This window comes from Lampetra planeri, chromosome 54 (genome assembly GCF_965212315.1).
Source record: "Lampetra planeri chromosome 54, kcLamPlan1.2.h2, whole genome shotgun sequence".
Classification (NCBI taxonomy): domain Eukaryota; kingdom Metazoa; phylum Chordata; class Hyperoartia; order Petromyzontiformes; family Petromyzontidae; genus Lampetra; species Lampetra planeri.
In genome coordinates this window covers 8,459,584-8,485,763 of record NC_136160.1, presented here as the reverse complement: position 1 = coordinate 8,485,763, position 26,180 = coordinate 8,459,584, and the positions used below count along the sequence as shown (strand labels likewise).

Genomic DNA, 26,180 nt, shown 5'->3' with positions numbered 1-26,180 from the left:
CTCAGGCTCAAATGAGTACCTGGTTTGATGTGTAAACATCGCCGCTAGGGAGACAAATGCAGCCGGGCGTGGTGTTGGCCAACCACCCCCTCGTGTGCTGCGCCGGCCTTTGTAGGTGCTCGCTAACAGCACTTTACCCAACAGTCTGTTCAGGCTATACAGGGGATCTTTGTCTTTGTGTGAGAGTGTGGGCAGTGTGCTTATGATTAGCTCCGGTTTGACAGCAAAGGCGTCACTCCGAATCAGTCGAGCGGCATTATCTTTCATCGACTGAATAATACTGCGTCGGAGCGACCTGGTCTGTCACTCCACATGAAGATTCGGGTCTTCTCGACCACAGTCATGCCCTCCCTTCTCTACGCTTGCGAAACGTGAACCCCTCGAATGAAACATCGACGCCGGTTAGAAACATTCAGGCTGACCTGTCTCCGATCCATCCTGGGTTTAACTTGCAGGCTGGATTGTGGTGAGGATCTCATAAATCCTTGAAGGATCTGAACACAGTCCATCAGTGAGCTCCTCTGACGAGTGAGGCTGGGTCATGTTGCCCGCATGCCCAGCCACCACGTGCCCAGCCACCGCATACCCAGCCACCGCGTGCACAGCCACCACATACCCAGCCACCACATACCCAGCCACCGCTTGCCCAGCCACCGCATACCCAGCCACCGCGTGCCCAGCCACCGCGTGTCCAGCTACCGCATACCCAGCCACCGCGTGCCCAAACAGATTTTGCTTGGCCGGATAGAGGGTGCTAAATAGGCGCATCACGGGCCAGAGTTGAGATGGAGCTGATGTGGTACAAGAAGATGTGGAGGAATTTGTAAATGTGGAGTTGTACTTATTATTATTAATCCAGGAGAGCCACGCTGAGTCACAGGATTCGTTTTCAAGAGGCCCCTGCCGCCACATTTGGGTTTTTATTTCATAAAGTTTTGAGCCGATTAATGACGAGATGTTGTTGTTGTTGTGTTTGTTATTCACGTGGGGAGGAGGAAAGCGGAGCACGAGGGAGCAGCGCTTTATCCCCGTACAAGTGGAACAGATGGAGATTAGTCCACTCGCCGTACTGCACGGCTCCTCGATGCACCCCTGTTAGAGGCTATGCGGGGGAACTTTGTTTGTGTATGAGGTGTCTGTGGCATCTCCGTGTGGTGAGTGTATAAACTAAACAATGTTTTATGTTACCAGCTAAGTCCCCACGGTAAGAATATGTAGGGTATGTGTGATGAGTATCAATGTGTGATGAGTAGCTATGTGTGCTCACTATCTGCGGGTGATACGCTGTCAATGTGTTACTGAGTGTGTGCGAAAAGCTGTTAATGTTTGTCGGTCTGTGTGAGAGTGAATGTGTGTGGGTGTGGGGAGCGGTGGCGTAATCGCCAGCGCACTGCACCACGAACCCGGCTACCCGAGTTCTCTTCCAACTCACTACTAACAGTACCCGGGGAGACAAAGGCGGCCGGGCGTGGTGCTGCCCACCTACCCCCTCGTGTGCCTTCACAGGTACTACTCGCTAACAGTCCTTGTCTCAACAGTCTGTGGAGGCTATCCGGGGGGCCTTTGTCTTTGTGTTTTTGTGCTGACTGATTTTCTACATTGCCTCGGCCTCCTGCAGCCAGTCACAGCGCATTCACGTCGTCACCGTCATCAGCAAGGAGGTGGCGACATGTTAACTACCTCACCCGCTATACAGGATGTCGTGGGCTCGATCCCTGCTGTATATTTGGAGTGTGCGCGTGTCTCTCTCTCTCCGTGGTCGCCTGGATATTTATCCAGGTCCTCTAAGTCCCCCCCCCCCCAACTCCACATTTAGAATCAACAGCAGGCGTTGAGAGAGATGTCTGGCTGCTGTAACATCTCCACACGATGGCCTTGAGAGATGTTTGAGTGCTGTGACATCTCCACACGATGGCCTTGAGAGATGTTTGACTGCTGTGACATCTCCACACGATGGCGTTGAGAGATGTTTGACTGCTGTAACATCTCCACACGATGGCTTTGAGAGAGATGTTTGACTGCTGTGACATCTCCACACGATTGCCTTGAGAGATGTTTGACTGCTGTGACATCTCCACACGATGGCCTTGAGAGAGATGTTTGACTGCTGTGACATCTCCACACGATGGCCTTGAGAGATGTTTGACTGCTGTGACATCTCCACACGATGGCCTTGAGAGAGATGTTTGACTGCTGTGACATCTCCACACGATGGCCTTGAGAGATGTTTGACTGCTGTGACATCTCCACACGATGGCCTTGAGAGATGTTTGACTGCCGTGACATCTCCACACGATGGCCTTGAGAGATGTTTGACTGCTGTGACATCTCCACACGATGGCCTTGAGAGATGTTTGACTGCCGTAACATCTCCACACGATGGCCTTGAGAGATGTTTGACTGCTGTGACATCTCCACACGATGGTCTTGAGAGAGATGTTTGACTGCTGTGACATCTCCACGCGATGGCCTTGAGAGATGTTTGACTGCCGTAACATCTCCACACGATGGCCTTGAGAGATGTTTGACTGCTGTGACATCTCCACACGATGACCTTGAGAGATGTTTGACTACTGTGACATCTCCACACGATGGCCTTGAGAGAGATGTTTGACTGCTGTGACATCTCCACACGATGGCCTTGAGAGATGTTTGACTGCTGTGACATCTCCACACGATGGCCTTGAGAGATGTTTGACTGCTGTGACATCTCCACACGATGGCCTTGAGAGATGTTTTACTGCTGTGACATCTCCACACGATGACCTTGAGAGATGTTTGACTGCTGTGACATCTCCACACGATGGCCTTGAGAGATGTTTGACTGCTGTGACATCTCCACACGATGGCTTTGAGAGATGTTTGACTGCTGTGACATCTCCACACGATGGCGTTGAGAGATGTTTGACTGCTGTGACATCTCCACACGATGACCTTGAGAGATGTTTGACTGCTGTGACATCTCGACACGATGGTGTTGAGAGATGTTTGACTGCTGTGACATCTCCACACGATGGCGTTGAGAGATGTTTGACTGCTGTGACATCTCCACACGATGGCCTTGAGAGATGTTTGACTGTTGTAACATCTCCACACGATGGCCTTGAGATAGATGTTTGACTGCTGTGACATCTCCACACGATGGCCTTGAGAGATGTTTGACTGCTGTGACATCTCCACACGATGGTCTTGAGAGAGATGTTTGACTGCTGTGACATCTCGACACGATGGCCTTGAGAGATGTTTGACTGCTGTGACATCTCCACACGATGGTCTTGAGAGAGATGTTTGACTGCTGTGACATCTCGACACGATGGCCTTGAGAGATGTTTGACTGCTGTGACATCTCCACACGATGGCCTTGAGAGATGTTTGACTGCTGTGACATCTCCACACGATGGCCTTGAGAGATGTTTGACTGCTGTGACATCTCCACACGATGGCCTTGAGAGATGTTTGACTGCTGTGACATCTCGACACGATGGTGTTGAGAGATGTTTGACTGCTGTGACATCTCCACACGATGGAGTTTAGAGATGTTTGACTGCTGTAACATCTCCACACGATGGTCTTGAGAGATGTCTGGCTGCTGTGACATCTCAAAACGATGGCCTTGAGAGATGTTTGACTGATGTGACATCTCCACACGATGGCCGTCACGGGGGGGAGAAGAACCGGGTTTTCGAATTCGGTAACAAACTCGGCATTCCAAGAGCCGCAGGTAGCCGCCCGCAGGCATCTCGTCCGTGACCTGCGGGTCGCTTCTGCCGGGGCCTTACCCGGTAAAACAAACTGCACACAGTGAAGTCGCTAACATCATCGCTTCTCGTTCGATCTCCCGGAGCGGCAGGTTGCTGACATCCTTCCCCACGCCTTATCATATTAGCACTTCCGATATAGTACGGCTGGCGACGTACGGTACGAATGAAGTTCAAAATACGTACACTCATAATGTATACAGGTCCAAGCAGAGTCACGGACTACAAGACGTCTCGCCTACAGCGTGGTGGGGTAACGCGTGGGAACTCCCACGTCTTACAAGACGTCTCGTCTACAGCGTGGTGGGGTAACGCGTGGGAACTCCCACGTCTTACAAGACGTCTCGCCTACAGCGCGGAAGAGTAGGCCAAATATTAGGCACTCTGCAGGGGCTGTCTATAGCGACCATTGAAATGGCGACGGTCAAACCCTAACCCTTTACCCATTTAGCGTATTATGCAAATGTCGTTCCTTGACCCCCAACCCCCCTCTTATGCAAATGCCCCTCCCCCCACCCCTGCACCTGGGGCTAAGATTCCCCCCCGCCCCCCTCCCCCCACCCCTGCACCTGGGGCTGAGAATCTCCCCGCACTCGAGAGAGCGACCAGTGGGCAGGAGGCGACCCCCTCGCTCGCTCTCTCTGCAGGCGACACAAACACGCGGAGAGTGGGGGTAGCCAGAGAGGTGATAGCGAGAGAGGGGATACTGAGAGAGAGGGGTAGCGAGAGAGGGGATAGCGAGAGAAAGGGGGTAGCGAGAGAGGGGATAGCGAAAGAGGGGATAGCGAGAGAGGGGATACTGAGAGAGAGGGGGTAGCGAGAGAGGGGATAGCGAGAGAGAGAGGGGGTAGTGAGAGAGGGGATACTGAGAGCGGAGGATATGGGGGGCCCCGTGGTGGACGAAGAGCGGCCGCGCTGGGACAACAAGGTGCAGTACATCCTCACCTGCGTGGGCTTCGCCGTCGGACTCGGCAACGTGTGGCGCTTCCCGTACCTGTGCCAGACGTACGGCGGAGGTGAGGCTCTCTCACTCACTCACCTGTGAGACTCACTCACCTCCGTGTGTGAGACTCACTCACTCAGCTGTGAGACTCACTCACTCACCTGTGAGACTCACTCACCTGTGAGACTCACTCACCTCCGTGTGTGAGACTCACTCACTCAGCTGTGAGACTCACTCAACTGTGAGACTCACTCACTGGTGTGACTCACTCACCTGTGAGACTCACTCACCTGTGAGGCTCACTCACCGGTGAGACTCACTCACTCACCGGTGAGACTCACTCACCTGTGAGACTCACTCACTTGTGAGCCTCACTCACCTGTGAGACTCACTCACCTGTGAGACTCACTCACCTGTGTGTGAGACTCACTCACTCACCTGTGTGACTCACTCACTCACCCGTGAGACACACTCACCTGTGTGACTCACTCACTCACCTGTGAGTCTCACTCACCTGTGAGACTCACTCACTCACCTGTGAGACTCACTCACTCACCTGTGAGACTTACTCACCTGTGAGACTCACTCACTCACCTGTGAGACTCACTCACCTGTGAGACTCACTCACTCACCTGTGTGTGTGAGACTCACTCACGTGTGTGTGAGACTCACTCACCTGTGAGACTCACTCACCTGTGAGACTCACTCACTCACCTGTGAGACTCACTCACCTGTGATACCCACTCACCTGTGTGTGAGACTCACTCACTCACCTGTGAGACTCACTCACCTGTGAGACTCACTCACCTGTGAGACTCACTCACCTGTGATACTCACTCACCTGTGTGTGAGACTCACTCACTCACCTGTGAGACTCACTCACCTGTGAGACTCACTCACTCACCTGTGAGACTCACTCACCTGTGAGACTCACTCACCTGTGTGTGTGAGACTCACTCACTCACCTGTGAGACTCATTCACCTTCAAGTGTGAGACCGCTCACCTGCGTGATTCTTTGTGTGTTCCACCAACCCCAATCAATTTGTGATTCCGTTTCAGCCCGAATGTAAATGTACATTTCACAGGTAACAGCACCACCACTAGCGGAGCCACATCCACCACCACCATTATTAATCTACCACCACCATCACCACCACAATCATATCATCATCACTATCACCATCACCACCACCATCACCAGCACAATCATATCATCATCACGACCGTCACGACGATCATCACGACCATGACTACCGTCACCACCGTCACCACCAGGCACCACAACCATCACCACCACCATCATTACTACCATCAACACCACCATCATTACGACCATCACCACCAACAACAACCGCCATTCGCCACGAAGTGGCGATGACGTCACCACGACGCTTGTGCCAGGCCGTGTGCACCTTGAAGCCACGTGAAATGTCGAACGCCCGCTGGCAGGAGGTCACGGGGCAGACCCAGGTGCCACGGGTCGACTGACTGAGATGACTGAGATGACTGGCTGATGCACCACCTGTGCCCCCTACTGTACCAACTTGCTGTGCTTTAGCCACCCGGCGCTCCGCTAGTTGTTGTGAACGTCGCTCCTTCGCCCTCCGTTGTTGTTGGAGGGCGACTGCCTCCAACTGCCCAGTAGCGTCCTTCACGAGCCTCCTCCACAGAGGCCGATCTTGACACCGCTGGTACGAGTCATAGGCAAGTTCACTCAGCTCCACGTCCTCCTGTACCACATCACTCCATCTCTGCTCTAGTGGTGCTGGTAGTAATGGTTGGTAATGGTGACACAGAACAGCTTAGATCCATGACCCACGGGGTAAAGAGGCGAAATTGTTCACCCACGATTCGCGCTTACAATGTCGACTCCGTGAAAGTAATAATTATTTATCAAAAAGGGCCACGCTGACTTGCATGACTCGTTTTCAGGAGGGTTCTGTCATCACTACTTTTGTTTTTTATTCCATATATTTTCAACCCCAACGAGTGAAGAGTTGTTTTTGTCGTATTTGTTATTCTCGTGGGGAAGAGAAAAGCGGAGCGCCCAGAGAAACCCCCAAGCCTTGCACGAGGGGGCAACGCTCTATCCCCGTCAAGATGGAGTGAAAAGATGGCGACTAGTCCACTCGATGTGGAAGCCAGGGCACGGCTCCTCCTCGACGCCCACGGGGAAGGGAGTCTCACCGCCCATCTGTGTGTGCTCCACCAACCCTCGCTGGTGACTCCACAGCGCTGGGTCACAGCGGCCACGGCCTGGCTGAGTTAATGATGATGTCGAGTAAAAGGCGCGGCCCTGCAAGTGTCGGCTCAAACCACTGCCACGGGAAGAGGCCTTCAGTACGAGAGGGAGCTCTCGAGTGCTCTTTCATGCTGAACAGCAGAGCTCGGAAGAAGACGTGGGAGTTACCCACACCAAGCCTCACCACCACCACCACACTCGGCCTGCCGACGTCTGTGTGTGCGTGTTGAACTTCTTTCGCACCGTGCGTAGGCAGCTGTGCTCATCGGAGGTGCGGATCAAGGACGACGATCTAAACTGTGATGGTAACCATTTTTATCTCTCCGCTCCATCTCCCCAAATCTCTTTCCATCCCCGGCCCCTCCATCTCTCCCATCATCATCCTCCTCCTCGTCGGCCACCTCTGCGCCCCTTCCCCCCACAGGCGCCTTCCTCATCCCCTACCTCATCGCGCTCGTGGTGGAGGGGATCCCGATATTCCACCTCGAGCTGGCCATCGGGCAGCGGCTGCGCAGGGGAAGCGTCGGGGTGTGGAATACCATCCACCCCCTCCTGGGCGGCGTGGGTACGAGACCCCCACTCACTCACTCACTCACCCACCCACCCCACTCGCTTACTCACAAAACTCACTCACTCACATCACACTCACTCACTCACTCACACCACTCACCCATCCCACTCGCTCACTCACACCACTCACTCACTCACATCACACTCACACCACTCACTCACTCACATCACACTCACTCACTCACACCACTCACTCACTCACACCACTCGCTCACTCACACCACTCACTCACTCACATCACACTCACTCACTCACACCACTCGCTCACTCACACCACTCACCCACCCCACTCGCTCACTCACACCACTCATCCACCCCACTCGCTCACTCACACCACTCACTCACTCACATCACACTCACTCACTCACTCACACCACTCACCCACCCCACTCGCTCACTCACACCACTCACTCACATCACACTCACACCACTCACTCACTCACATCACACTCACTCACTCACACCACTCACTCACTCACACCACTCGCTCACTCACACCACTCACTCACTCACATCACATTCACTCACTCCACTCACTCACACCACTCACTCACTCACATCACACTCACTCACCCCACTCACTCACTCACACCACTCACTCACTCACACCACTCACTCACTCACATCACACTCACTCACTCACTCACACCACTCACCCACCCCACTCGCTCACTAACACCACTCACTGACTCACATCACACTCACTCACCCCACTCACTCACATCACACTCACATCACACTCACTCACTCACACCACTCACTCACACCACTCACTCACACCACTCACTCACCCCACTCACTCACACCACACTCACTCACTCACCCCACTCAGTTACACCACTCACTCACTAACACCACTCACATCACACTCACAGCACTCACTCACCCCACTCACTCACCCCACTCACTCACTCACACCACTCACTCACTCACATCACACTCACTCACCCCACTCGCTCACTCACACCACACTCACTCACACCACTCACTCACCCCACTCACTCACTCACATCACACTCACTCACCCCACTCACTCACTTACACCACTCACTCACCCCACTCACTCACACCACACTCACTCACACCACTCACTCACCCCACTCGCTCACTCACACCACTCACTCACTCACAACACTCACTCACCCCACTCACTTACACCACTCACTCACACCACTCACTCTACTCACACCCTCACTCACTCACACCACTCACTCACTCACACCACTCACTCTCTCACACCACTCACTCACATCACCCTCACAGCACTCACTCACCCCACTCACTCACCCCACTCACTCACTCACACCACACTCACTCACCCCACTCACTCACACCACTCACTCACACCACTCACTCCACTCACACCACTTACTCCACTCACACCACTCACTCACCCCACTCACTCACCCCACTAACTCACACCACACTCACTCACCCCACTCACTTACACCACTCAATCACATCACACTCACTCACCCAATTCACTCACTCACACCACACTCACTCACCACACTCACTTACACCACTCACTCACACCACTCACTCAGACCACTCACTCCACTCACACCCTTACTCACTCACACCTCTCACTCACACCACTTACTCACACCACTCACTCACACCACTCACTCACACCACTCACTCACACCACTCATTCACTCACCCACTCCACTCACACCTTTACTCACACCACTCAGTCACTCACACCACTCACTCACACCACTCACTCACTCACCACTCACACACACCACTCACTCACCCACTCACTCACACCACTCACCACTCGCTAACCCCACTCACTCACACCACACTCACTCACACCACACTCAATCACACCACTCACTCACACCACACTCACTCACACCACCTCACACCACTCACTCACACCACACTCACTCACCCCACTCACTCACACCACACTCACTCACACCACTCACTCACACCACACACACCCCACTCACTCACACAACTCACTCACACCACTCACTCAGACCACTCACACACCACACACTCACCACGACACACAGAGAACCACACACTCACCACGACACACACAGAAACACACACTCACCCTGATACACACTCACGACGACACACACAGAACCACACACTCACCACGATACACTCACCACGACACACACTCACCCTGACACACACTCGCCACGACACACACAGAAACACACACTCACCAGGCCACACACTCACCACGCCACAGTTACTCGCCATGCGTGGTGGTAGTCTGACTGCGTCCCCAGGCGAGAGCTCGTGAGATGGTGATGAGGAGGAGGAGAACAGTCAAAGCTGCAGAGTGCCCCCCGGGGGGCTGTCACCAAAATAACAAAAGGCGAAGTGAAGAAAGAAAAACCAAGAAAGTCAAACCAAGAAAGTAAAACCGAGAAAGTAAAACCAAGAAAGTAAACCGAGAAAGTAAACCGAGAAAGTAAAACCAAGAAAGTAAAACCAAGAAAGTTAAACCAAGAAAGTTAAACCAAGAAAGTAAACCGAGAAAGTAAACCAAGAAAGTCAAACCAAGAAAGTAAAACCGAGAAAGTAAACCAAGAAAGTAAAACCAAGAAAGTTAAATCAAGAAAGTTAAACCAAGAAAGTTAAACCAAGAAAGTTAAACCAAGAAAGTTAAACCGAGAAAGTAAACCAAGAAAGTAAAACCAAGAAAGTAAAACCGAGAAAGAAAAACCAAGAAAGTTAAACCAAGAAAGTAAAACCAAGAAAGTTAAACCAAGAAAGTTAAACCAAGAAAGTTAAACCAAGAAAGTAAAACCGAGAAAGTAAAACCAAGAAAGTAAACCGAGAAAGTAAACCGAGAAAGTAAACCAAGAAAGTAAAACCAAGAAAGTTAAACCAAGCAAGTTAAACCAAGAAAGTAAACCGAGAAAGTAAACCAAGAAAGTAAAACCAAGAAAGTTAAACCAAGAAAGTCAAACCAAGAAAGTAGAACCGAGAAAGTAAAACCAAGAAAGTAAACCGAGAAAGTTAAACCAAGAAAGTAAACCAAGAAAGTAAACCGAGAAAGTAAAACCAAGAAAGTAAAACCAAGAAAGTAAAACCAAGAAAGTTAAACCAAGAAAGTAAACCAAGGAAGTAAACCGAGAAAGTAAAACCAAGAAAGTAAAACCCAGAAAGTAAAACCAAGAAAGTAAAACCGAGAAAGTAAAACCGAGAAAGTTAAACCAAGAAAGTAAACCAAGAAAGTAAACCAAGAAAGTAAAACCAAGAAAGTTAAACCAAGAAAGTTAAACCAAGAAAGTTAAACCAAGAAAGTAAAACCAAGAAAGTAAAACCAAGAAAGTTAAACCAAGAAAGTTAAACCAAGAAAGTTAAACCAAGAAAGTTAAACCAAGAAAGTTAAACCAAGAAAGTTAAACCAAGAAAGTTAAACCAAGAAAGTAAACCGAGAAAGTAAAACCAAGAAAGTAAAACCAAGAAAGTTAAACCAAGAAAGTTAAACCAAGAAAGTTAAACCAAGAAAGTAAAACCAAGAAAGTTAAACCAAGAAAGTTAAACCGAGAAAGAAAAACCAAGAAAGTTAAACCGAGAAAGTAAAACCAAGAAAGTAAACCAAGAAAGTAAAACCAAGAAAGTAAAACCAAGAAAGTTAAACCAAGAAAGTTAAACCAAGAAAGTAAACCGAGAAAGTAAACCAAGAAAGTAAAACCAAGAAAGTAAAACCAAGAAAGTTAAACCAAGAAAGTTAAACCAAGAAAGTTAAACCAAGAAAGTAAAACCAAGAAAGTTAAACCAAGAAAGTTAAACCAAGAAAGTTAAACCAAGAAAGTAAACCAAGAAAGTAAACCAAGAAAGTAAAACCAAGAAAGTTAAACCAAGAAAGTTAAACCAAGAAAGTTAAACCAAGAAAGTTAAACCAAGAAAGTTAAACCAAGAAAGTAAAACCAAGAAAGTTAAACAAAGAAAGTTAAACCGAGAAAGAAAAACCAAGAAAGTTAAACCGAGAAAGTAAAACCAAGAAAGTTAAACCAAGAAAGTTAAACCAAGAAAGTTAAACCGAGAAAGTTAAACCGAGAAAGTAAACCAAGAAAGTAAAACCAAGAAAGTAAAACCGAGAAAGAAAAACCAAGAAAGTTAAACCAAGAAAGTAAAACCAAGAAAGTTAAACCAAGAAAGTAAACCGAGAAAGTAAACCAAGAAAGTCAAACCAAGAAAGTAAAACCGAGAAAGTAAACCAAGAAAGTAAAACCAAGAAAGTTAAACCAAGAAAGTTAAACCAAGAAAGTTAAACCAAGAAAGTTAAACCAAGAAAGTTAAACCGAGAAAGTAAACCAAGAAAGTAAAACCAAGAAAGTAAAACCGAGAAAGAAAAACCAAGAAAGTAAAACCAAGAAAGTTAAACCAAGAAAGTAAAACCAAGAAAGTTAAACCAAGAAAGTTAAACCAAGAAAGTTAAACCAAGAAAGTAAAACCGAGAAAGTAAAACCAAGAAAGTAAACCGAGAAAGTAAACCGAGAAAGTAAACCAAGAAAGTAAAACCAAGAAAGTTAAACCAAGAAAGTTAAACCAAGAAAGTAAACCGAGAAAGTAAACCAAGAAAGTAAAACCAAGAAAGTTAAACCAAGAAAGTCAAACCAAGAAAGTAAAACCGAGAAAGTAAAACCAAGAAAGTAAACCGAGAAAGTTAAACCAAGAAAGTAAACCAAGAAAGTAAACCGAGAAAGTAAAACCAAGAAAGTAAAACCAAGAAAGTAAAACCAAGAAAGTTAAACCAAGAAAGTAAACCAAGAAAGTAAACCGAGAAAGTAAAACCAAGAAAGTAAAACCAAGAAAGTAAAACCAAGAAAGTAAAACCGAGAAAGTAAAACCGAGAAAGTTAAACCAAGAAAGTAAACCAAGAAAGTAAACCAAGAAAGTAAAACCAAGAAAGTTAAACCAAGAAAGTTAAACCAAGAAAGTTAAACCAAGAAAGTAAAACCAAGAAAGTAAAACCAAGAAAGTTAAACCAAGAAAGTTAAACCAAGAAAGTTAAACCAAGAAAGTTAAACCAAGAAATTTAAACCAAGAAAGTTAAACCAAGAAAGTTAAACCAAGAAAGTTAAACCAAGAAAGTAAACCGAGAAAGTAAAACCAAGAAAGTAAAACCAAGAAAGTTAAACCAAGAAAGTTAAACCAAGAAAGTTAAACCAAGAAAGTAAAACCAAGAAAGTTAAACCAAGAAAGTTAAACCGAGAAAGAAAAACCAAGAAAGTTAAACCGAGAAAGTAAAACCAAGAAAGTAAACCAAGAAAGTAAAACCAAGAAAGTAAAACCAAGAAAGTTAAACCAAGAAAGTTAAACCAAGAAAGTAAACCGAGAAAGTAAACCAAGAAAGTAAAACCAAGAAAGTAAAACCAAGAAAGTTAAACCAAGAAAGTTAAACCAAGAAAGTTAAACCAAGAAAGTAAAACCAAGAAAGTTAAACCAAGAAAGTTAAACCAAGAAAGTTAAACCAAGAAAGTAAACCAAGAAAGTAAACCAAGAAAGTAAAACCAAGAAAGTTAAACCAAGAAAGTTAAACCAAGAAAGTTAAACCAAGAAAGTTAAACCAAGAAAGTTAAACCAAGAAAGTAAAACCAAGAAAGTTAAACCAAGAAAGTTAAACCGAGAAAGAAAAACCAAGAAAGTTAAACCGAGAAAGTAAAACCAAGAAAGTAAAACCAAGAAAGTTAAACCAAGAAAGTTAAACCAAGAAAGTTAAACCAAGAAAGTAAAACCAAGAAAGTTAAACCAAGAAAGTTAAACCGAGAAAGTAAAACCAAGAAAGTAAAACCAAGAAAGTTAAACCAAGAAAGTTAAACCAAGAAAGTAAACCAAGAAAGTAAAACTGAGAAAGTAAACCAAGAAAGTAAAACCGAGAAAGTAAAACCAAGAAAGTTAAACCAAGAAAGTTAAACCAAGAAAGTAAAACCAAGAAAGTTAAACCAAGAAAGTTAACCAAGAAAGTAAAACCAAGAAAGTTAAACCAAGAAAGTTAAACCAAGAAAGTAAAACCAAGAAAGTAAACCAAGAAAGTAAAACCAAGAAAGTTAAACCAAGAAAGTTATACCAAGAAAGTTAAACCAAGAAAGTAAACCAAGAAAGTTAAACCAAGAAAGTAAACCAAGAAAGTTAAACCAAGAAAGTAAAACCAAGAAAGTAAAACCAAGAAAGTTAAACCAAGAAAGTTAAACCAAGAAAGTTAAACCAAGAAAGTTAAACCAAGAAAGTTAAACCAAGAAAGTTAACCAAGAAAGTAAAACCAAGAAAGTTAAACCAAGAAAGTAAACCAAGAAAGTTAAACCAAGAAAGTAAAACCAAGAAAGTTAAACCAAGAAAGTAAAACCAAGAAAGTAAAACCAAGAAAGTAAACCAAGAAAGTTAAACCAAGAAAGTTAAACCAAGAAAGTTAAACCAAGAAAGTAAACCAAGAAAGTAAACCGAGAAAGTAAAACCGAGAAAGTTAAACCGAGAAAGTAAAACCAAGAAAAGTACGCGTACTGTGTGCTGTGTTCCCTATGTGCTGTGTGCCCGATGTGCTGTGTGTGCCGTGCGCTAGGGGTGGCGTCCATGCTGGTGTCGTTTCTGGTCGGTCTCTACTACAACACCATCCTCGCCTGGGTGATGTGGTACTTCTTCAACTCGTTCCAGGAGCCGCTCCCCTGGAAACACTGCCCCCTCAACCAGAACCAAACCGGTAACCACATCATCGACATCATTGGCATCATCAACATCATCGACATCGTCATTATCAACATGAACGACATCATCATTCTCAACATCATCGACATGAACATAATCATTGACATCATCATTTTCATCATTATCGCCAACATTATTATAACATCAACAGCGAGAGTGGTGGCGCAGTGATTAGCTGCGCTCTGAACCCGGCCAACACCAGTGGTGATTGTGTCAACCGGTCCTGGGCTTCCCCTAGGTTGACTCAACCTTAAATGAGGACCCGGTGCCGTGTGTAAACATCGGCACTGTGGACACAAAGGCGGCCGGGCGTGGTGCTGGCCACCCACCATCCTTGCATGCCTTACCAGGCCTTACCAGTCTTTATAAGTGTAATAAGACTCTTTTAGATGACTTCTGGAATCCGTCTTTTATTCACTTTGGGTTACATCTACGTCACGCTGCTGATAGACAACGTGAAGGGACAGATAGACCGAGAGAGACGCACTGCCACGTGGCAACTCGGAGCCCCGCTCTCGCGTGGCTCCTTCCTCCATTGGTTCCCGTTCTGACCACGTGTCGTTCCTCTCTACCCCTATTTAATCCCCGGGTCACGTGGTACGCTTCAGCCAATCCTCGTTAGCCTGCGTCGAATCTTCCAGGCTCCCTCGTCAGCTCCCGGGACCACGCCCCTGACTCATCTCCCCATTGGCTGAGGCCAAAGCCAGCAGAACCAATCTCCATTGCTGTCACCCTTCCATCACGTCAGGGCCATGCCCCCAGGCTTCCCCCCATTGGCTGTAAACCAGGACCGGCAGAGCCAATCACCATGACAAGGTGTGATACGTCAGTGAGCCGGATATATTCTCATATTACATAAGTGTAGTGACGTGGAATGAGTCACTGGAGCGCGTGCCGTTGGGAGATTGAGAGACATCGGTGAGCTCCTTCGGTCGGCGAGGCTGCCTTGGTTGGGTCATGTAGCCCGTATGCCCAGCCACCGCATGTCCAAGCAGCTTCTGTTTGGCAGCATAGAGGGGGCTAAATAGGCACGCATGGGCTGGAGAAGAGATGGATTGATGCGGTATAAGAGGATGTGGAGCTGAGTGGACTTGCCAATGACCGATACCAGTAGTTGCTGCTGGGAAAATTTCGATAAAATGTAATGTGTAATGACTTATTTTTAGTAGCTCAGCTTATTGGAGTTTATATATTGAGTATATTGACGATATTGATGCAGTTTACATTTTAGTTTTTTATCGGTTCACTATATGATAGTCATTATATAGTGTATTGTATACCCAGCTACTTAATGTGAATAGCTCAGCTTATTGGATAATATATTGAGTACATTGATTATATTGATGTAGTTTATATTTAGTTCTTTCACATCGGTTTATTGTATGATAGTGGGTGGTTGCAGTTCTTTAGCGTCAATATACTAAATGCCGCTGTTGATATGTAAACTCTGACTTTAACATAGCCACTTCCGTGACCAGTTACATGCTAATTCCTCACATTAACATCATGCTAATCTCCCAGTTACATGCTAATTTCTGACTTTAACATCCTGCCAATTCTCTCACATTAACCCAGCTTATTCAATGCTAAATTCTTCTGTTGATATGAAAACTCCTTTGTCAAGGCGCTCTTCTCCTCCCACCCAGCTTAAAATACGCTGCCAAGCTTAGCAGTGTTCATTGGAGCGCTGTCTTTCAGACAGCTCTGTCTTCACCTGAGGACGGCTGCTTGTGTTGTGGCCGAAACGTCGTGAGAATTTTATTTTATTATGTTTTATTTGTATTATTTTATTATTTCCCTTCTACGTGACTTTACCGAAAGAACCAAGAAGATGCTGCTGGGAAGTTTGAAGCAGTTACCCTACAGCAACAACGGATGGCAAAGGAGCGACGCTCACAACGACGAGCGGAGCACCGGGCCGATAAAACGCAGCAAGTTGGCACAGTGGGGAGCACAGGTGGTGCATTGGCCACTAATCTCAGTCAGTCAACCCTGAGTCTGTCTTGTGACCTACTGCTAGCGGGTCTTCGACACTTCACGTGGCCTTAAAGTGCACTTAGCCTGGCACAAGCGTTGTCGTGACGTCGCCACTTAGTGGAAAATGGCAGTTGTTGTGTGTGTGTGGTTGTTGAGTGTGTGGTTGTTGAGTGTGTGGTTGCTGTATGTAGTTGTTGTGCTTGTTGTTGTATGTGTGGTTGTTGAGTGTGTGATTGTTGTTGTCTGTGTGATTATTTAGTGTGTGGTTGCTGTATGTGTGGTTGTTGCGGTTGTTGTACGTGTGGTTGTTGAGTGTGTGGTTGTTGTATGTTGTGTGGTTGTTATACTTGTTGTATGTTGTGTGGTTGTTGTGCTTGTTGTTGTATGTTGTGTGGTTGTTGAGTGTGGTTGTATGTTGTGTGGTTGTTGTTGTTGAGTGTGTGGTTGTTGTTGTTGAGTGTGTGGTTGTTGTTGTTGTGTGGCACAGGGTATGTGAGTGAGTGCGCCGACAGCTCCCCCGTGGACTACTTCTGGTACCGCGAGACGCTCAACATCAGCCCCAGCGTGGAGGAGAGCGGCGTGCCCCAGTGGTGGGTGGTGCTGTGCCACGTGGCCGCCTGGTCCATCGTCTACGTGTGCACCATCCGGGGCATCGAGACCTCGGGCAAGGTGCGGGGGGAGGGGGGGGAGGTGATGATGACGATGTCGATGATGATGTTTTTGATGGTGACGATGTTGATAAAGATGATGCTCGTGATGATGATGTCTGTGATAATGACGATGTCGATGATGACGATGACGATTTTGATGATTTCCTGGTGATGATGACGATGTTGATGATGTGCCAGGCCGTCTACGTCACCGCTACCTTCCCCTACCTCGTCATCTTCATCTTCCTGGTGCGTGGACTCACGCTCGAGGGGGCAACCGACGGACTCGTTTACCTCTTCACTCCTGACGTGAGACTCCTCACCTCATCCTCACCATCATCTCACCTCATCAACTCCTCACTACCTGCCACTACCTCTTCACCACCACCTGACCTACTCACCTCTTCACAACCTCACCTACTCACAAACTCCTCAACCTCCTGACACTGCTTCTACTCACCACCACCTCCTCACTCCTCAACCTCCTGACACCGCTTCAAATCACCACCACCTCCTCACTCCTCAACCTCCTGACACCGCTTCTACTCACCACCACCTCGTCACTCCTCAACCTCCTGACACTGCTTCTACTCACCACCACCTACTCACGCCTCAACCTCCTGACACTGCTTCTACTCACCACCACCTCCTCACGCCTCAACCTCCTGACACTGCTTCTACTCACCACCACCTCCTCACTCCTCAACCTCCTGACAACGCTTCTACTCACCACCACCTCCTCACGCCTCAACCTCCTGACACTGCTTCTACTCACCACCACCTCCTCACTCCTCAACCTCCTGACACTGCTTCTACTCACCACCACCTCCTCACGCCTCAACCTCCTGACACTGCTTCTACTCACCACCACCTCCTCACTCCTCAACCTCCTGACACCGCTTCTAATCACCACCACCTCCTCACTCCTCAACCTCCTGACACCGCTTCTACTCACCACCACCTCGTCACTCCTCAACCTCCTGACACTGCTTCTACTCACCACCACCTCCTCACGCCTCAACCTCCTGACACTGCTTCTACTCACCACCACCTCCTCACGCCTCAACCTCCTGAAACTGCTTCTACTCACCACCACCTCCTCACTCCTCAACCTCCTGACACTGCTTCTACTCACCACCACCTCCTCACGCCTCAACCTCCTGACACTGCTTCTACTCACCACCACCTCCTCACTCCTCAACCTCCTGACACCGCTTCTACTCACCACCACCTCCTCACGCCTCAACCTCCTGACACTGCTTCTACTCACCACCACCTCCTCACGCCTCAACCTCCTGACACCGCTTCTACTCACCACCACCTCCTCACGCCTCAACCTCCTGAAACTGCTTCTACTCACCACCACCTCCTCACTCCTCAACCTCCTGACACTGCTTCTACTCACCACCACCTCCTCACGACTCAACCTCCTGACACTGCTTCTACTCACCACCACCTCCTCACTCCTCAACCTCCTGACACTGCTTCTACTCACCACCACCTCCTCACGCCTCAACCTCCTGACACTGCTTCTACTCACCACCACCTCCTCACGCCTCAACCTCCTGAAACTGCTTCTACTCACCACCACCTCCTCACGCCTCAACCTCCTGGCACTGCTTCTACTCACCACCACCTCCTCATGCCTCAACCTCCTGACACCGCTTCTACTCACCACCACCTCCTCACGCCTCAACCTCCTGAAACTGCTTCTACTCACCACCACCTCCTCACTCCTCAACCTCCTGACACTGCTTCTACTCACCACCACCTCCTCACGACTCAACCTCCTGACACTGCTTCTACTCACCACCACCTCCTCACTCCTCAACCTCCTGACACTGCTTCTATTCACCACCACCTCCTCATGACTCAACCTCCTGACACCGCTTCTACTCACCACCACCTCGTCACTCCTCAACCTCCTGACACCGCTTCTACTCACCACCACCTCCTCACGCCTCAACCACCTGACACTGCTTCTACTCACCACAACCTCCTCACTCCTCAACCTCCTGACACCGCTTCTACTCACCACCACCTCCTCACGCCTCAACCTCCTGACACTGCTTCTACTCACCACCACCTCCTCACGCCTCAACCTCCTGACACCGCTTCTACTCACCACCACCTCCTCACTCCTCAACCTCCTGACACTGCTTCTACTCACCACCACCTCCTCACGACTCAACCTCCTGAAACTGCTTCTACTCACCACCACCTCCTCACTCCTCAACCTCCTGACACTGCTTCTACTCACCACCACCTCCTCACGCCTCAACCTCCTGAAACTGCTTCTACTCACCACCACCTCCTCACTCCTCAACCTCCTGACACTGCTTCTACTCACCACCACCTCCTCACGACTCAACCTCCTGACACTGCTTCTACTCACCACCACCTCCTCACGCCTCAACCTCCTGACACTGCTTCTACTCACCACCACCTCCTCACTCCTCAACCTCCTGACACTGCTTCTACTCACCACCACCTCCTCACGACTCAACCTCCTGACACTGCTTCTAATCACCACCACCTCCTCACTCCTCAACCTCCTGACACTGCTTCTACTCACCACCACCTCCTCACGACTCAACCTCCTGACACTGCTTCTACTCACCAACACCTCCTCACTCCTCAACCTCCTGACACTGCTTCTACTCACCACCACCTCCTCACGCCTCAACCTCCTGAAACTGCTTCTACTCACCACCACCTCCTCACTCCTCAACCTCCTGACACTGCTTCTACTCACCACCACCTCCTCACGCCTCAACCTCCTGACACCGCTTCTACTCACCACCACCTCCTCACGCCTCAACCTCCTGAAACTGCTTTTACTCACCACCACCTCCTCACTCCTCAACCTCCTGACACTGCTTCTACTCACCACCACCTCCTCACGACTCAACCTCCTGACACTGCTTCTACTCACCCCCACCTCCTCACTCCTCAACCTCCTGACACTGCTTCTACTCACCACCACCTCCTCACGACTCAACCTCCTGACACTGCTTCTACTCACCACCACCTCCTCACGCCTCAACCTCCTGACACTGCTTCTACTCACCAACACCTCCTCACGACTCAACCTCCTGACACTGCTTCTACTCACCACCACCTCCTCACGTCTCAACCTCCTGACACTGCTTCTACTCACCACCACCTCCTCACGTCTCAACCTCCTGACACTGCTTCCACTCACCACCACCTCCTCACTTCTCAACCTCCTGACACTGCTTCTAATCACCACCACCTCCTCACTCCTCAACCTCCTGACACTGCTTCTACTCACCACCACCTCCTCACGCCTCAACCTCCTGACACCGCTTCTACTCACCACCACCTCCTCACTCCTCAACCTCCTGACACTGCTTCTACTCACCACCACCTCCTCACTCCTCAACCTCCTGACACTGCTTCTACTCACCACCACCTCCTCACGCCTCAACCACCTGACACTGCTTCTAATCACCACCACCTCCTCACGTCTCAACCTCCTGACACTGCTTCTACTCACCACCACCTCCTCTCGCCTCAACCTCCTGACACTGCCTCTAATCACCACCACCTCCTCACGTCTCAACCTCCTGACACTGCTTCTACTCACCACCACCTCCTCACGACTCAACCTCCTGACACTGCTTCTAATCACCACCACCTCCTCACGCCTCAACCTCCTGACACTGCTTCTACTCACCACCACCTCCTCTCGCCTCAACCTCCTGACACTGCTTCTACTCACCACCACCTCCTCACGCCTCAACCTCCTGACACTGCTTCTAATCACCACCACCTCCTCACGCCTCAACCTCCTGACACTGCTTCTACTCACCACCACCTCCTCACGCCTCAACCTCCTGACACTGCTTCTAATCACCACCACCTCCTCACGTCTCAACCTCCTGACACTGCTTCTACACACCACCACCTCCTCACGCCTCAACCTCCTGACACTGCTTCTAATCACCACCACCTCCTCACGCCTCAACCTCCTGACACTGCTTCTAATCACCACCACCTCCTCACGTCTCAACCTCCTGACACTGCTTCTACTCACCACCACCTCCTGACGCCTCAACCTCCTGACACTGCTTCTACTCACCACCACCTCCTCACGTCTCAACCTCCTGACACTGCTTCTACTCACCACCACCTCCTCACGTCTCAACCTCCTGACACTGCTTCTACTCACCACCACCTCGTCACTCCTCAACCTCCTGACACTGCTTCTAATCACCACCACCTCCTCACGTCTCAACCTCCTGACACTGCTTCTACTCACCACCACCTCCTCACGTCTCAACCTCCTGACACTGCTTCTAATCACCACCACCTCCTCACGTCTCAACCTCCTGACACTGCTTCTACTCACCACCACCTCCTCACGTCTCAACCTCCTGACACTGCTTCTACTCACCACCACCTCCTCACGTCTCAACCTCCTGACACTGCTTCTAATCACCACCAGCTCCTCACGTCTCAACCTCCTGACACTGCTTCTACTCACCACCACCTCCTCACGTCTCAACCTCCTGACACTGCTTCTGCTCACCACCACCTCGTCACTCCTCAACCTCCTGACATTGCTTCTACTCACCACCACCTCCTCACGTCTCAACCTCCTGACACTGCTTCTGCTCACCACCACCTCGTCACTCCTCAACCTCCTGACACCGCTTCTACTCACCACCACCTCCTCACGCCTCAACCTCCTGACACTGCTTCTACTCACCACCACCTCCTCACTCCTCAACCTCCTGACACTGCTTCTACTCACCACCTCCTCCTCACCCCTCAACCTCCTGACACTGCTTCTACTCACCACCACCTCCTCACGCCTCAACCTCCTGACACCGCTTCTACTCACCACCACCTTCTCATGACTCAATCTCTTCACAGGGACGTGAGACTCACCGGTGACTCAAAACAAAGTCAAAGATCCCCCGTATAACCTTTAACACTGTTAGGGAAAGTGCTGTTCGCGAGCACCTATAAAGGCCAGAACTGTATACGTGGGGGTGGGTGGTTCAGCATCACGCCTGGCCGCCTTTGTCTCTCCAGTAGCGATGTTTACACGCCACACCGGGTACTCGTTTGAGGTTGAGTCGACCTAGGAGAGGCCCAGGACCATTTCATCTATTCGTCACTGGTGTTGGTGGCTGTGAGTGAGAATAGAACTCAGGTCGCCAGGTTCGTAGTGCATCACGTAAGCCACGATGCCAGCGGCTCTCAACCTGGGGTGCGCGGCGGGCCCCTAGGGGTACGCGGCAATGTCCCCGTGGGCACGTGAGGTGATTTAAAAACGTGTGAAATTATACCATACGTGAGAGTCATTGGTGATTAATCATGTGTGAATCTGCCAATATAAAATAATTGCGATAAAATGTAAATCCACATGGTAACCTAAAACGAGATAAAAGACCTTTCTAAATGTATCGATCGTTAACAATGTGGGCTACCAGCAGAACCAGCAAGCCCCTAAACGGTCCGTCGCGCGTGCAGAGCATCCGTTGAATTTTGTTTTATTCGTTTGCAGTTACTAATTCATAACATTTATTTGTCAGAACCACGTGGGATCAGGCAAGGGGTGGGGGTGTAACTCAATTGAAACTAAATTCAACAAGGGGGGTAACTTCCAGATTTGAAGCTTTCGTGACTGCAAGGATTCATATTCTTAGGTTTTTTCGGTAAAGTCACGTAGGTAAAAAATTAAAATTAATAAAAGTAAAATAAAAATAAAATAGAAATCACGACGTTTCGGAGGCAACACAAGCTTCCGTCTTCAGGTGGAACCATAACAGCACGATAGCTGCATCAAGTAATAGAAATTCCAAGAAAACAGTCCTTGTATATATACTGGTTGAGGGTGGGAGGAGCCAAGGTAGGCCTTGAATATTATTATTGTAAGGTTTATTAATTTTAATTTAAAATTTTTACCTACGTGACTTTACCGAAAAAACCTAAGAATAAGGGGGGGTAACACAGTTGCCAACAAAGGTTGAGAAGCACTGCTCTCTCCACCAGTCACCACAGCAGACCCTCACCACAGCAGACCCTCACCACAGCAGACACTCACCACAGCAGACCCTCACCACAGCAGACCCTCACCACAGCAGACCCTCACCACAGCAGACACTCACCACAGCAGACACTCACCACAGCAGACACTCACCACAGCAGACCCTCACCACAGCAGACACTCACCACAGCAGACCCTCACCAGAGCAGACCCTCACCACAGCAAACACTCACCACAGCAGACCCTCACCACAGCAGACCCTCACCACAGCAGACACTCACCACAGCAGACCCTCACCACAGCATACCCTCACCACAGCAGACACTCACCACAGCAGACCCTCACCAGAGCAGACCCTCACCACAGCAGACACTCACCACAGCAGACCCTCACCACAGCAGACCCTCACCACAGCAGACCCTCACCACAGCAGACACTCACCACAGCAGACACTCACCACAGCAAACCCTCACCACAGCAGACCCTCACCACAGCAGACGCTCACCACAGCAGACCCTCACCACAGCAGACCCTCACCACAGCAGACCCTCACCACAGCAGACCCTCACCACAGCAGACCCTCACCACAGCAGACGCTCACCACAGCAGACGCTCACCACAGCAAACCCTCACCACAGCATACCCTCACCACAGCAGACCCTCACCACAGCAGACACTCACCACAGCAGACCCTCACCACAGCAGACCCTCACCACAGCAGACCCTCACCACAGCAGACCCTCACCACAGCAGACCCTCACCACAGCAGACCCTCACCACAGCAGACCCTCACCACAGCCTCCACCGCCCTGCCCCCACCCCAGCTCGAGGTCCTCAAGAACCCCAAGGTTTGGCTGGACGCCTCCACCCAGATCTTCTACTCGCTCTCGCTGGCGTTCGGCGGTCTCATCGCCTTCTCCAGCTACAACCCCATCCGGTGTGGACAAACACACACAACCCTACAACACACACACACAACCCTCCAACACACACACACACAAGCCTCCAATACACACACAATCCTCCAACACACACAATTCTCCAACACACACACACAACCCTCCAACACACACACACACACACAACCCTCCAACACACACACACACAACCCTCCAACACACACACACAACCCTCTAACACACACAATCCTCCAACACACACACACACAACCCTCCAACACACACACACAACCCTCCAACACACACACACAACCCTCCAACACACACACAACCCTCCAACACACACACACAACCCTCCAACACACACACACACACACAACCCTCCAACACACACACACACAACCCTCCAACACACACACACAACCCTCCAACACACACAATCCTCCAACACACACACACACAACCCTCCAACACACACACACACAACCCTCCAACACACACACACAACCCTCCAACACACACACAACCCTCCAACACACACACAACCATCCAACACACACACACAACCCTCCAACACACACACAATCCTCCAACACACACACACACACAATCCTCCAACACACACACAACCCTCCAACATACACACAATCCTCCAACACACACACACACACAATCCTCCAACACACACACACACACAACCCTCCAACACACACACACAACCCTCCAACACACACACAATCCTCCAACACACACACACACACAACCCTCCAACACACACACACACAACCCTCCAACACACACACAATCCTCCAACACACACACACACACTCAACCCTCCAACACACACACACACAACCCTCCAACACACACGCACAATCCTCCAACATACACACACACAACCCTCCAACACACACACAACCCTCCAACACACACACACACAACCCTCCAACACACACACACACACACAACCCTCCAACACACACACAACCCTCCAACACACACACAATCCTCCAACACACACACACACAACTCTCCAACACACACACACACAACCCTCCAACACACACACACAACCCTCCAACACACACACACACACAACCCTCCAACACACACACACACATACACACACAACCCTCCAACACACACAATCCTCCAACACACACACAACCCTGCAACACACATACACAACCCTCCAACACACACACACAACCCTCCAACACACACACAACCCTCCAACACACACAACCCTCCAACACACACACACCCACAACCTTCCAACACACACACACACACAACCCTCCAACACACACACACAGAACCCTCCAACACACACAATCCTCCAACACACACACACAACCCTCCAACACACACACAATCCTCCAACACACACACACACAATCCTCCAACACACACACACAACCCTCCAACACACACACAATCCTCCAACACACACACACAATCCTCCAACACACACACACACAACCCTCCAACACACACACAATCCTCCAACACACACACAACCCTCCAACACACACACACACAACCCTCCAACACACACACACACAACCCTCCAACACACACACACATACACACACAACCCTCCAACACACACAATCCTCCAACACACACACAACCCTCCAACACACACACACACAACCCTCCAACACACACACACACAACCCTCCAACACACACACACACACAACCCTCCAACACACACAATCCACCAACACACACACACAACCCTCCAACACACACACACACACACAACCCTCCAACACACACACACACAACCCTCCAACACACACAATCCTCCAACACACACACACACACAACCCTCCAACACACACACAATCCTCCAACACACACACACACAATCCTCCAACACACACACACACAACCCTCCAACACACACACACAACCCTCCAACACACACACAATCCTCCAACACACACACACACAATCCTCCAACACACACACAACCCTCCAACATACACACAATCCTCCAACACACACACACACACAACCCTCCAACACACACACACAACCCTCCAACACACACACAATCCTCCAACAAACACACACACACACACACAACCCTCCAACACACACACACACAACCCTCCAACACACACACAATCCTCCAACACACACACACACACACTCAACCCTCCAACACACACACAACCCTCCAACACACACACAACCCTCCAACACACACACACACAACCCTCCAACACACACACACACACAACCCTCCAACACACACACAACCCTCCAACACACACACAATCCTCCAACACACACACACACAACTCTCCAACACACACACACACAACCCTCCAACACACACACACAACCCTCCAACACACACACACAACCCTCCAACATACACACAACCGACCAACACACACACAACCCACCAACACACACAC

General features: G+C 49.4%; 1 protein-coding gene across 1 annotated transcript in view; it reads left to right on the top strand.

Moving 5' to 3' along the window:
- The first annotated feature begins 4,333 nt into the window (after positions 1-4,333).
- The window catches only part of LOC144735237 (sodium-dependent neutral amino acid transporter B(0)AT3-like), a 47,070-nt gene continuing 25,223 nt past the window's right edge, over positions 4,334-26,180 (top strand). Inside the window, exons 1-6 of the mRNA XM_078617726.1 lie at positions 4,334-4,774; positions 7,369-7,509; positions 14,056-14,193; positions 16,663-16,844; positions 17,024-17,134; positions 23,672-23,784. Of these exons, the coding sequence (XP_078473852.1) occupies positions 4,639-4,774; positions 7,369-7,509; positions 14,056-14,193; positions 16,663-16,844; positions 17,024-17,134; positions 23,672-23,784 (821 nt within the window). The 5' untranslated portion in view covers positions 4,334-4,638. The remainder of the gene's footprint in view (positions 4,775-7,368; positions 7,510-14,055; positions 14,194-16,662; positions 16,845-17,023; positions 17,135-23,671; positions 23,785-26,180) is intronic.